General features: G+C 42.6%; 3 protein-coding genes across 3 annotated transcripts; 1 reads left to right on the top strand and 2 right to left on the bottom strand.

Moving 5' to 3' along the window:
- Nucleotides 1–28: 28 nt before the first annotated feature.
- On the bottom strand, nt 29–2,527 carry LOC140770271 (putative pentatricopeptide repeat-containing protein At3g47840). The gene has a single exon (XM_073111368.1). The coding sequence runs from the start codon at nt 2,331–2,333 to the stop codon at nt 201–203; it is 2,133 nt and encodes a 710-aa protein (XP_072967469.1). The 5' UTR covers nt 2,334–2,527; the 3' UTR covers nt 29–200.
- A 58-nt stretch (nt 2,528–2,585) lies between these two features.
- LOC140770272 (SNF1-related protein kinase regulatory subunit gamma-1-like) lies at nt 2,586–5,265 on the top strand. Its single transcript, XM_073111369.1, has 7 exons — nt 2,586–2,781; nt 2,883–3,046; nt 3,124–3,213; nt 3,501–3,662; nt 3,783–3,865; nt 4,124–4,315; nt 4,631–5,265. Exons 1-7 carry the CDS (start codon nt 2,601–2,603, stop codon nt 5,010–5,012), a joined length of 1,254 nt encoding a protein of 417 aa, XP_072967470.1. The 5' UTR covers nt 2,586–2,600; the 3' UTR covers nt 5,013–5,265.
- A 186-nt stretch (nt 5,266–5,451) lies between these two features.
- On the bottom strand, nt 5,452–12,496 carry LOC140769927 (uncharacterized). Its single transcript, XM_073110832.1, has 8 exons — nt 12,020–12,496; nt 8,218–11,434; nt 7,998–8,073; nt 7,781–7,848; nt 7,619–7,684; nt 7,434–7,523; nt 6,473–6,649; nt 5,452–5,725 (listed from the first exon to the last, which is right to left on the bottom strand). Exons 1-8 carry the CDS (start codon nt 12,355–12,357, stop codon nt 5,690–5,692), a joined length of 4,068 nt encoding a protein of 1,355 aa, XP_072966933.1. The 5' UTR covers nt 12,358–12,496; the 3' UTR covers nt 5,452–5,689.
- Between the last annotated feature and the right edge of the window lie 1,327 nt (nt 12,497–13,823).

The raw sequence follows: 13,823 nt of genomic DNA, 5'->3' as shown, positions 1-13,823 counted from the left end.
GGTAAATGAGTAATGTGTTTTATGACAATGTTAATGCTCTTGGTCTTCAAAATATAGTTATTTATATTTATATACATGCTTGATCCAACGGGAATCAAGCTTCTTCAAATAAATTGGGGAGTGTTCCTCTTGGTAGTTGACACTCCAAAGAATTAGTATCATCAATAGATTGAGGTCTCTCTAACAACTAATAATTCAATTCAACTGTTAACAACCGCCAATTCTTCTTCAATTTCTAACTCCCATTCCAGCACACACCCGGCCGTCCTAGCTCCAAAGTCCACCAACCTCAACATCCCATAGATCTCCTCTCCTCTCCGATGCCTCCGGTCTCCGGCCACAAACACCCCGACTCCTCTCTCTTCCCCTCCGACCGTGACTGACGACCAGGCCGTCCCCTTTACTATCCCCTTCTCCCTCATCCTCCGCCGCTCCTCTGCGGCCTCACGCCACCTCCCCTTCCCTGCGTAAAGATTCGCCATCGCCACGTGCGCCCCGTCCGCCCATGGCTCAGCTGCCATTACCCTCTCCGCCGCTTTTTTTCCCACCTCCTCCTCTCCTCTCGCGGTGCACGCCCTCAGCAACGCGGTCCATACCACGCCGTCTCTCTCACTCTCCGGCATTCTATCGATCACCTCCTCGGCCTCTCTTATTCTCCCCGCCCGCCCCAGTAGGTCCACTACGCATCCATAGTGCTCCTTTCTAGGCTCCAAACCGTACTCTTTCTTCATCGAATCAAAGTACTTCAATCCGAGCTCCACCATCCCGGCATGGCAGCACGCAGTGAGCACGCCGATGAATGCCACCTTGTCCGGCTTCAACCGGACGCGCTGCATTTTCTCAAACAATTGAATGGCCTTTTCGCTTCGACCATGCTCCGCGTACCCATTGATCATTGCTGTCCACGACACCACGTCCTTGGTGCGGCAATGCTCGAAGATGGCTTCCGCCTCCTCCATGATCCCGGTCTTCGCGTACATGTCGATAAGCGCGCTGGTGATCATGGCGGCACCTTCAAGCCCGTCTGCAACAACACGCGCATGGAGCTGCCGCCCCGCCTCCACCACTGCGGAGCTAGCGCATGCGCTGAGGAGGCTGGCGACCGTGAACTCGTTCGGCCTCAGTTCACACTGCCGCATTTCTTCAAGAAGATCGAATGCATCCTTGACGCGCCCCTCTTGGGCGTACCCAGAAATAATTGCGCTCCACGACACAACGTCCTTAGCTTTGGTGTCCCGGAATGCCGCGTCCGCTGCGGCAAGGTCACCGGCACGTGCATAAAGCGTGACGAGCGCATTGGCCACCGACCTGGCTCCCGTGAATCCAATCCTCGTCACGTGTCCATGCACCTGTTCCCCCAGATCGACCCGACCGAGCCCCACACAAGCGGCGACCACGGCAGCGTAGGTGTACTCGTTCGGCACGACAACGTCAGATGGGTCCCTACGCATTTCAACAAACGCCTCGAGAGCATCGCCGTCGCGGCCCGTCTGGACGTAGGAGGCGATGGTGGTCGTCCACGCAGCCACGTCACGCGACCGCATTCGACCCAATGCGGCGAGCCCTTCGTCCCTACGGCCGCACCGAGAGTACATAGATGCGAGCGTATTAGCAACGAAAGGGGTGGCATCGAGTCCTAGCTTAGCTGCATGGGCGTGTACTTCTCGTCCACGAGCAAGCAATCCAGCATCCGCGCAAGCCTTGAGAACTGTCGCGTACGTGTGCGAGTCGTACGTGACCCTAGCGCGACCCATATCGGCAAATTTGCTCACAGCCTCGCGGCATTGGCCATCGCGGACGAGAGCGGAGATGAGCGTTGTCCAGGACACGACGTTCCTCTGAGGCATTTCGTTGAACATCTTCAGAGCGAGAGTGGTGAAACCCAACTTAGAGTACATGTCGACAAGGGACGTGGCGACGAAGACGGAAAGGATAGAAGAGGACTTGAGGGAGAAAGCATGGAGGGCGGCGCCGTGATGGAGGAGAGATCGGTCGGATGCGCAGGCCTTGAAGGCGAGGCTGAGGACGAAGGTGTCGTCGGCGGTGATGAGGGACTCATCGTAGCGCATGAGGGAGAAGAGAGACAGCGCGCCAAAGGGGTCGGAGGCGCGAACGTAGCCAGATATGAGGATGGTGTAGGAGACCTCGTCTCGATTGGGCATTCCGTCGAACAAGAGACGGGCATCGATGAGGCGGTCAGAGTTGACGAGGCTTTTGAGTCTGGTGTTAGCTTCATAGGGTGAAAGTTGTGGACGGCTGAGCTGAATGGGTTCGCTTGAGATGAACCGAGTGAAATGGTGGGTTCGGAGGCGGGCGGTAATGGCCGAAAGCATTGGGTTGGAGTAGGGAGGAAGAGACGGCGGCAGAGAAGGGAAGAGGAGCCGTGGGATCCCGAGAGCATTGACACAAAATCTGGGCCAAAATTTGCCAAAGCGGGCCGTTGACTGGGCCGCCTTCTTGTGTCGTTACTGCAATCGACACGTTCAACGCACGTGCTATGTTCACGCTTGTTCCACCACCACGTGTACGGGGTTCTCGGAGGTGGCGCGGTGTCATCAGCCGTCGACCCGCGCGTCGGATCGGAGAGTAGAGAAAGAGTGATGGATCTGAGGAAGGTAGAGGAAGTAATGGAGTTACCAACTGAAGGTAGAGTGGTCGAGAAGAAGGAAGACATGATGGAGAATAGAGAAGGCAAAGAACAGCAAGTCGATTCCGGCTACGCCCTCAAATCCTTTCTTGATCACATCCCCATCACCTCCATCCCCAACATTTCCTCAACAGGTGCGCATATTTTGTCTCAACTTCATCTATATCCGAAGTCAAAACCTGGGGATTTCTTGTCAGCGGGGGATATTTTATCACTATTATTTTGGAACGTGTAGTTTTGGAGATAAAGCATGATCACTGCGTATTGGATGTGATCAGTTTGATGTACAACAACAATGTGGGTGGTGCTATTATCATAGATTGGTGTGATTTTAAGAAGTCTGTCGATCGAGATATAGGCTTCATTGAATTCTCGGCCGTGGTCTTATGGTGTCTTGAGGTAAATGATACTTCTTTATATGTGCTAAAGTCTCTGGCTTCCTTCCAGTCCTATCTGTTCCTTTTGATCTTTGCTAGGAGTTAGATAAAGTGAGAGCTGAATCCAAGATTAGTGATCATGGGTTTCTTTCGGTGCTAGAACATACGTCTTCAATCGCGCAAACAAAGGTATGTAACATGCAATCAACCTTCATCCTGATCTAACTCTTTCTGGGAAAAATAAAAACTGTATTCGTCTTAATTTACAACAGGATTATAGTTCCATATATTTGGAGCTTAATATGAACAGATTTCATAAATTAGATGATACATTCGTCGTCTGCTTTGGATGAAGATGTTGCTAGTCCTTGAATTGATGTTCCTTGATAAACTTGTATAACTTTGCATTGAGAACAACAGGGGCACTGCACTATTAGAAGTTAACAGTTTGGTTTATTTTGTGGCTATTTAAGCAGATAGGGGAGTTGGCCAAGTTATTTTTATGGGAACCCTTCTTTCCCATTCACATACATGACACACTCTTTCATGCGCTGCTGCTATTCGCTAAGCACAACAGGTTAAATGTTATACCAGTTGTTGAGTCATCGAACTCCGTCGTCGTCGGCTTTGTCACACAGGTAAGTTTACAAAAGTTTTTAGAGCTATTGAAGAAATATTACTCATGTTTAGATGGTGAATTAAAGTCTTCTAAGAAGCAGTTCTTTTTGATAAAGTTGACAATGTTACTGTTGTCGTAGGATGCAGTTTTGCAGTTGCTCCTCCAGTCCAGTGGACTGGCTTGGTTTGATGAAATTGCAGAGAAGTCCTTACTGGAATTTGGGTGAGTATGGGGATGAAAGAGAACTTAGGGTTACTGTACTATAGCTTTTGGTCATTTGATTGTAAAAACTCGTTAAGGATAACACACATAATGTGAATCCATGAATCAATTTTATTTGCATAACAAATTATTTCACTCAATTCAGCAAAAACTGGATATAAATAATTGAATCTTAGTCAGTGCGAAATGTTACAATGAATATTCCCTGAGAATAGTAATCTAATTGGTGTGGGTATTATCTTATATCTGTCCACCCAGGTTCAAGCATGCTGGTGGGGTGATTTCTGCATACTCTGATCAGAGTCTAGCTGAGACATTGCACATCCTGAGGGAGAATCAAATAAATGAAGTTGCCGTAGTTGATCGGAAAAGTGGAACCCTGGTTGGCTGTGTGAGGTCTAGGGATCTTTATCTTCTATTTGAGGACGATATTATATTCAGCAGCAGAAAGTAAGTTTGATCAAGATGTGCCTATTATCAAAATTGACATTTTCTTAACATGTTTTTCTTCTAGACTACTTGGCGGTCAACAGTTAATAGAGGTAGAAGTCTTAGTTCTTCTCAATTTAAAGAAAGAAGAAGAAGAAGAAATTGTTCAAGCCTCTTGGCAAATTTGAAGAACATCAGAAATTAATTTTTATTATTTAAGTTGATAGGTTATAATATGAATTTTGCAAAGAAATGCAATTGTGTTGTTATGGATGTGATTGTTACTGTCGATTTGATAATGCTGCTATTATGCAATTGGAAACATTGTGTCTCCAGGGCTCTCACTGCTGAAGAATTCATCAATTTAAGAACTCAAAAAGTTAATCAGAGAATCAAAACATCAGCAGAAACTGATGTCTGTCGCAATGCTCTCTGCCTGAGAAATGATCTCCTTGCTGGCATTACTACCCCAGCAACCAGTCGGAAGTCTGACAGCCTCAAGCAAGCAATGGAAACTTTGGTGGCTTCTAAGAGTGATTGCATCTTCATGGTTAATGAGTCGGGGCGTGTCGAAGGTGTCGTCACAATTAGAGATGTCATCTCTGTGTTCTCGCCACCGTGCATGGATTCCCGGATCAATGGAGGTGGCTTCTTCAACTCAGCGCTGGAGCAGGCGGGCTGTCGCGTGGAGAATGGAATGATGATTCAAACTTCCTAATTTTCCTCAATCTCAGGAGGTATCTATTGATTGACTTTCGGAACTTATTTATGAGAAGTTCTCGTCAACACAAACTCACGAAAATCCGGAAGGGGAGCAGACAAAATCTATTTTCCATTTAGGTCCTTTCCTTCAGATTTTCTTTTTATGTATTAAAAACTTTGAAACATTCTCCGATTTGTTTAGGCAATTCCCAAGGAAAGGCCATCGAGAATCCAAACTTGCTTCTCCATCAGAATACAGAATATACGATGGAAGAACAGGAGATCCTTTTGAACAGCCTGTTCTAATAGGAAATTCCAGTCGGTCGTCCTGATCTCCTCCACTATCAACGAAACTAGACTCCACAAATTTGGGCTTACAGATTGATTCCGAAATGCCTTTTTTAATTTTCCTCAGTGTCCCAGCTATTCACGGATGATATGTAAGTTCAATGATATTATAAGTGACAAACAATAAATAATTATTAAATATTAAATATCAAATAAAATATTAATGATGGAGTATTGTCTTCCATACTAAATTACCTTCCTTTGATTATACATTTACAGAGAAAAAATAATGCAGATCATCCAAATAGAGAACGGAACTTGCTGTATGCAAACTTACAAATACATTTCGCGCTTATAATCCGCGGACTCTTAACTGGTGAAGAGTGACAGTTGATATGCTATTTGCTATCGCTCTTCGGAATTGAATCTGTTCCAAGCTTCCTGCAACATGCAGCCTACTGATAAGTACTTGTACGATATATTGAAGATAAATCAAGCATGAGATGAATAGTTCGTCTGAACTAAAACAAATAAAGTTGCAAGGCATGCATGATAAATATGCACTTTTCTGTTGATGCACTAGCAAATGCATACCAGTAAGCATTTTTTCTCCATGCAGGAAAATTGTAGGTGCTAATATCATCTACTTTCACTAACCGAAGTGAATATATAAACTCAGTAAAGCATAGAAAATAAAAGTCGTACTAAAAAAACTACACATCAATATAGTAAATGTGAAGCAAATATAGATTTTTTGAAAGAACTTTAGGAACTCGATGGTGGAAAGCTTGGAAATTGAAATGACCTCTTGAACTCTCTTAATGCATCATCATATTGTAGGATCGAAAAATGCATCATCGTATTGTGGGATGGAAAGAAGCAAGAACATACAGCTACACTCCACATCTCGTTAAATGAGAATTCAGAGAGTATTTAGGCCCAGTCATCCCCAGATGAAAAGCCGGGTGTAGACCAATCAGCCATACTATTATCAAAGTAAATGTATATCTAGTAGAGTTAACTGATAAAATGTATGCTCTTAACAGACTATATTTCTTGTACTAAAAACTTTTTACCAAGTACCAGGAAAGAAAAAAGATGAAAGATCAACAATTGTGACTATTAAAGATTAGAGGTCCCTTCAATAAAATTAAAAAAAAAATAGAGGATCCATTCAAAGGAACCCACCTTAAGGAGATCAAAAACCTTCTCACAAATGTACTTCTGTTGGATGCTAGCACCCCTTTGTTGTAGCTTATCAGGATGAACACAAAGAGTAGCCTTCCTGTAGGCTTTCTTAACAGCAGTAGCTGTAATAACATCTGTAAGCGGGACAGGTTGCCAACCACTTTCTGGCCCAAGGATCTGTCAAACGATAGAGCAGATATCAGGTGAAATACCTACCAGAGAAGTTGCATGTCCATATTTTGTACAAATAGCACTACCTTTTTAGTTCAAGTTCCTTGAGGGAACAGATATTGACCAGAAGAAAAATTACCGTCATGAAAAATTACTCAGCAGCACCTTATAATTTTTATTTTTTTAGTAGCAGAGTTCATTAAGACAAATTTATCATAATGTCAAGAAAGGCCAAATGAGAAAGGGGAATCTTAATCTTATTCTGACAAAGAACTATCTTATATGATTAAAACAAGATAAGAGTGGCTGAACAGTTGAACAGTTTGGTGCTCTATAATGCAGCACATAGGTCATAAGCCAAGCAGTCACCAAGACTAATTGGCCAGTCAGTCACCAAGGATAACCTGCTAAATTTACTTGGTCGAGAATCTAGGTGACTAGATGGCGCCTTAGCGAATCCTAAGTTAAATAAAATACATGTTGAGAGGTCATATTCGATGAAATGGTTTATCTGAAAAATTATCCTACAATTTGGAACATATTCTGAACATCTAAACAAATAGTGGTGGTTACCGTGCACATCTAAAAAATTTAGATGAAATGGTTTATCTGAAAAATTATCCAACATGTCCTATTTCATGATTTAACTGCAATAGTAGTTTGGTTTGTACTAGTTTGGTTTAATAGATAAAAGAAAGCTGCTGCCAATGTAAACTATTAACGAGCATAAAGCTTCATTAGGATCACTTAGTTAGATTTAAGAAAGAGTTGAATAAACTAAAATGCCTACATATTGCAGCGTCGATAGCAATGCCCGCAGATTTCCTTCTTTTCCATTTGACCATCTCCTGATATCAGCATCCAGATACTCTGCCAGCCTCTGCAACCACAGTTTTATCAAGGCAAATCAATATGGAAAGGAGATCACAATTACAATTAGCCGTATATTTTCTTAATCATGACCCAGAATATTACATGTTTCTCTGCTTGTTCTCTTTGGGCCAGCATATCCCGCATATTCTTTTCTGCAAGAGCTTTTGCCTGGAAACAGCAACAAAGTGTTAGAGAAAAAAATTATGATAAAGAAATACTGACATTCAAAATTGCATGGAAAGCAGTTATACTGGGCACACATACCGCACGCTCGACTGTTCGTTGATGCCTCTCCAGTCTTGCTTTACACCTTAAAGCTGATTCACCATCACCTGCTTCAAACTACTATTAGAACAGAAACACGAAACAACTTCCTGATTTTCATATGGATCCACCATGGAAGATAGAAATCTGATAGTATTTAGAATATTTATATAGTAAGGAAAAAGTACAGAATATGCTTCCAGAAATTATTTATTACCTTGGTTACTAGAATCTCGGTAATTCTGAGAGTTGCTAGAAGATGCCTTTTGAAACTGTGGAACTTGTTGAACATCCTGCTAGTCCAATCAGAATTCGAGGAGTCAGCTAATGTATGACATACAATCACAGAGGACATTGGAAGTGTACAAAATGTAATAGCATTATTCATTTTACACCAATTACATCAAAGTATATTATAACATAGTCCCAAAAGATACCTGATCACTACCCCTGGAATGCTCCTTGAAAGAGGAATTAAATCTTTCCATGCGTTCTCTTGCATCCACAGCAGCCTTCTCGGCCATTGCTTTTTCTATGGCACGCTCTCGAGCTTCTGCAGTTGCTCGTTCAACTGCTGCACGCTCTGCCCTCAATCTAGCTTCTCTAGCAGCTTTCTCAGCTAATGATTTTTCAACATCTTCAGCAGAAATCTTCTCTGATTTCTCCCGGGCTTCTGCAGATGCTCGTTGACGAGCCGCAACCACCCTCTCCATTGCAATCTTTTCTGCCCTTTCTCGAGCCTCAGCAAATGCCCTTTCATGAGCTTCACGCGTTGCTCTTTCAACAGCAAGTCTGTCTTTTTCTCTTTCTCTCTCCCTCTCTTTTTCTTCTTCTAGTTTTCTCGCCCTCTCTTTCTCTTGTTCTCTTTCTCTTAATATTTTTCTTTCCCTTTCTTTCTCGTCTTCTCTTTTTCTCATCCTCTCTTTCTCCTGTTCTTGTTCTCTTTCTATTTTTTTCCCATTGTTCTTTTCTTCTGTTCTCCGAATACCAGTATTAAACTTTTGAGATGTCACAGTACAACTTGATGCAATATCTTGAGATGACCTTAGTACTCTCTTTTCCAAAAAAGTAGCTTGCTGATCATCCAGATTTGTATTTACTGCCATCCTGCAGATATTAGTAGTTGCATCCACCTTTTCTTCTTCTCTGAAATCAAGTGTCACTTTACCTTCTGTGAGTTCCTCATTTCTTTCTTTCTCATACTCATTTGGAGGCACTATTTGCTCTACATAACTTTCCTGCTTCGGTGGCTCTTTTTCTGCTCCTTCTTTCTTGTGCTTATCTTCAGGTAAGGCTCCCTTTGCTTCCTTTCCATTGTAATTACTCATGAAAGTGTCGGCTGTTGCCTCAGTTTTTTCCTCTAATTCTTCAGACCATCGTGCTGCTTCAAGGTTGTCCAAATCCTCTTCCAGTTCAACATCTTTCGGTGTCGCTTCAACTTTCGCAATGTTTTCAGTTGACTTGGATTCCATCTCTGTGAGATTCAGTTTTTCAATTTCTTCTTGCTCATACACCAATCCAGTGCTCTCTAAATTAACACCATTCTCTTCCTGGGGACATTCAGCTTGTCCCATTTCTTTTTCCTTAGCACAATAATCGCTCTGACCAGCTACTTGAGTTGTTTCTAGTTTCTCTTCTTCCCACAGGCATGATCCACCAGGTCCGTTATTTTCCTTTTCACACTCATTCTGCATAGCAGTTTTATTAGCCAAACTACCAGTTAAATTTGATCCCTTTTGGCTTTCTTCAACTTCCCAAGCCTCTTCAGCAACTTCCAGCTTACTTTCATCCTTGACACTTCCATGGATCCCATCATACTTGCTAGCTTCTGAAGGTTCCAGTATTTTCTCACTTCCTCTGTATTCGGGAGGTCCATCACTCGCATATTGTTTCTCTATCTCCTCTCCAGAATGAAGGGCCTCTTCAGCTGTTCCTTGAAAATCAATTTCCTCACACTGAGGGTCATTAACCTCTTCTACTTTACTGATGTTTACTTCATGCACACGAGCATCCAGCATTGTGTTTGACATCTCCTTGATTTCTTCCAATTTGGAAGGAATCTCTTCACTTGAATAAGTCTTATTTATGTCCGTTTCAGTATATTGGTTCTCTTGATTACTTCCTAGCCTCACACCTTCCTCACACTGAAAATCATGAACCTCTTCTACTTGTATGCTTTCCACATGTACAGAAGCATCTAGGACTGCAGTTGGATTGTCCATGATTTCTTCCTCGCTGCAAGGTGCATTACCAACTTTTAGTTCCGTATAGTTGGCATCCAGCTTACTTCTTTCATTACCTTCCCACAGCTTCTCATTCCCTTCTACCTCATGTCCCACTTCAGAAGATTTGTTTTTATTTTCTTTGTCTTTGATAATCTTTGCCATAACTGCTTTTTCAGCAATATCTTCCTTCTCGGATACCTCTATATGTGTTCTGTACTTCTCCTCATTGTTAGTCAGCTCATAGAACTCATCATCTGATTTCCATTTCCCAGATTTCTCCAAATTATAGGATGCTTGAGACGATCTAGAACTACCTCTTTGTATTGTCTCTCGAGAATCATTGCTTGATGGTGCTTGTTCTTCTTTGTGATAGTATGGGGCTGGCTTGGCTGCACCAATGACTTTATGCTTTTCGTCTAACATAAAATCATGAATCTTGTGCTCTTTCACCAATTTTTCTGGTGAAAGTGCTTCTTTAAAAATCTCTACTTCTTCAGTAACTTGACTTTCCTTATTTTTTGCATATTTGTTACTTCCTTGACCCTGATTCCTTCGGCTTTGAAAACTGTCACGTTTTCTTTCCATCAACTCTTTTGCACTTTTCAATCTAGCTTGTGCCAATTCCATTGCTTCTTTCATAGCAGCAGCAGAAGCAGCGGCAGCTGAACTAGCATCCACCTCAACATCAAAGAAATAAGGTGAATCAGACTTTGAAGCCTCTTGGAGGGAATGACTTTTGGAAAAGGAGGCAGCAAAACTTGTTTGATGATTATTTCTGAGTTTCATCGTAGCAGCATCAGTGTTCACTCCCAATCCTTCCAGGTTCTGTAATACTTTTGGTGGTGGTCTTGATGGTGGTGGTACTCGCAAGGGGCGTGTACGTAGATTAATTTCCGATACACTGAGAAGTGGAACATCAGGAGAAAGCACATCATTGCTGGATGCTGAATGATTACTGGAAGAACGATTGTGATTCTTTACATTTGCATGACCATTTGCAGGGGTAAGATTTGTAGCCTTATACTCTTTCCAATCTGCTTTAGAATCACTTCCTGAACTCTTTGCACTATCACTGGAAGATCTGGGAGGGCATGTCTTCCCTTGCTCCCCATTGACCGTACTGCCATTAGAAGCTTTAGGAGGATTATCTTGAGGTATATTTTGTAAGGGGTTACCAGAATCCACTACATAGGTGGCCTCTGTATGAGGTTGAGCTCTGTAAGTTGCTCTGCTTACTGGATCATCTCTTCTTTCTTGGCTTGTCATATTATATGGCTCGTTGAATTGTCTAACACCTTCATCTGAAGGATAGGAGTGAGATGAGAACTGATCCTCTTCCAAGTATGGCACACCATCTCCTTTTGGGTATTCTGGAGGGAAATCAGATGATACTATCTTCTGCTGATTCAGCCCCTTTTTGGCCGAAACCCTATCATTTTGTAAAGAGCAGCAACAGAAATTTAGTCAAGCAAATAAGGTTCTGTACTTTTTCCAACTACAGTGCAATAAGAGATCTTCCATTGAAAGAAAGAAAGAAACAAAGAGAGAAAGAGAGAAAGAGCTCAAAGAGAAAACCATTTGCACTTATAAACAAAAGGAGTGTAGTCCTGGTTGAAGTATAGGAAACAACAACCATGATGAGACCAACTCTTAATCTACTTAGTACCAGCAAAAAAGGCCTAAAGAGTACTTGCACCATCTCTCATCATCTATTGGATTTCATTTTTAGATAGCACCCACTCGTTCACTTCATCAACCAAATTGTGCATCATCTAGACTGCAATCATCAGTTACCTAAGAAAAGTCATCCCAACAGTCGGACACTTATAAATGCAGTAATCAAGGGTGGTCGCGAATGCCACCGAAGCTTGTCACTTGACCTTGTATCCAAACACACAACTTATCTACTATCCAGAATTGCTCTCGAAAAGGAAAAAAATGCTACTAAAGGGGTCAACTTTCCTACCAAAAAACAGCAAATAGAGAAAGAAATCAAGGGTTTCAGCGGACAAACCTCCCATTCGACGACGGAATCTCCTCCCTTTTGCTCTCGCCGAACAACTCTTCAGTGGAAACCGCGAAGGCTTCAAAGTCGACCCCCCCAAAGATCTCGCCGTAGTCCACGCCATTCCCAACGCGAGCATCTGAGCCGTCCATCACCGCCGGAGGCAGATCGAGGAAGGGGATGGAGCAAGAGCTCGCCACGTCGCCAAAGATCTCGGCGTAGTCGTCCTGCCGCCCAGCGAACGGCACGGCGTACCTCGGCGGCCCGCCGAATACGTCATCGTACGCCGACCTCGCCGCCGGCTTCTTGGACCGACGAGCGATGCGAGAGGTCGGCAGCTCCTCCATGGCAGAGAGGGTTAGGGTTTAATCTCTCTCCCTCTTCGACTCTCTCTCTCTCTCTCTCTCTCTGTGGCTTTGGTCCTCGGAGGAGGAGAAAAAAAAAAAGTAGTGCCAAAATAGAGCTCTTTGGCTATGGTAACAGTACGAACAGTCAGCAGCGCCAGCTTTTCTTTCTTTTTTTTCTTCGGTTTTGGTTATTTCTTAGCTTAAAGGAATGAAAATAACAGTGGGTCCTAGAGATAGTGGTTGCTGGGGCCAAGATCTCTTTAGTCTTTATCGGAAATCGTGCCATCGATGTCTGATTAATATTATCCAACGTCTGTGATCAACACACTGCCATATCCGACGGTGCTCGTCCCAAACCGTACTGTTTTTTGTTTGCATATTTTGCAACCCAAAATGCCACAATTATTTTAAATTAGCTCGGCACAAATTTTAAATAATTTACTATTATGATTTACAAGATATCTAAAACTAAATCAATTATTTCCCATGCTACCAATGATTAGCTTGAGACGAGGACCATCATAAGATTAAATGTCATCAACGTGATTAGTTGCATGCTTCCATCTCGCAGTAATCATGTCCGTTTGTTTTCTCTTATATCCTTTCCCCATAAGCATGGCCCCAGGAGCTTGAGGTTTCCTTTTTCTATTTAAAATCTTGCTAATTACTCACTCAAATATATATCATTGCATAGATCAGATGTCCTATAAAGTGCAAGCTTACCTAGCCTAGTGATGTTAATTGTTGTATTTATTTTAATCTCAGTGAAGGGGTTTTTTTTCCTACACAAGCATACTGCATGCGTGGTTGGTGGCTTGTCACTTGAGTCTCCTCCAAAACAAGGATTTGAGCTTCCTGCTTCCCTCCTGGTTGGTTGGCACCAACTTCTCCTTTCGGTGACAAATTTGTTGTCATGCATGGCGGAATTATTTGTTGACCTCATCGATCCAACACCTACACTGCGATATTTTGTATGACAAGTTAGGTGGTAATATTGACAAAGGCTCATTAATAAGGGGTTTGTTGAACTCGAGTTAGTCACTGTCATGCAATAATATTGTTTACTATACCAAACATTCCTTAAGTAATAATCTTTTTCCTTAAATAGAAAAAAAGAAGAAAAAGGTAAGCAAACTTATCTTTATACATTTCTCCCAAACTAGAGATTTTCTATAACTTGGGATTTGATCTTCCCTTCCCTTCCCTTCCCTTCACTTCCTGTGGAGCTCTTCGAATTAAGCACAAGAAAAGAAACAAATCGTCCTTAGAGATCTGGAACGAAAATCCTTACGACCTACAGAAGATGATGACAAACGACATGACGGTCCTCGGGACCGTTGTGTCTGCCTGTCAGCATTTTATTTTCTGTAGCTATGCTTCGCTTCCTTTTTCTCCATTTGAATATGTATGTATGTATGTATATATATATATATACACATATCCACGTCATGCACTATTTACTGGTG

This window comes from Typha angustifolia, chromosome 11, assembly GCF_048772165.1.
Source record: "Typha angustifolia cultivar Huaian chromosome 11, ASM4877216v1, whole genome shotgun sequence".
Taxonomy (NCBI): domain Eukaryota; kingdom Viridiplantae; phylum Streptophyta; class Magnoliopsida; order Poales; family Typhaceae; genus Typha; species Typha angustifolia.
The sequence above is the reverse complement of the archived record's forward strand: the minus strand, read 5'-3'. Positions and strand labels throughout refer to the sequence as shown.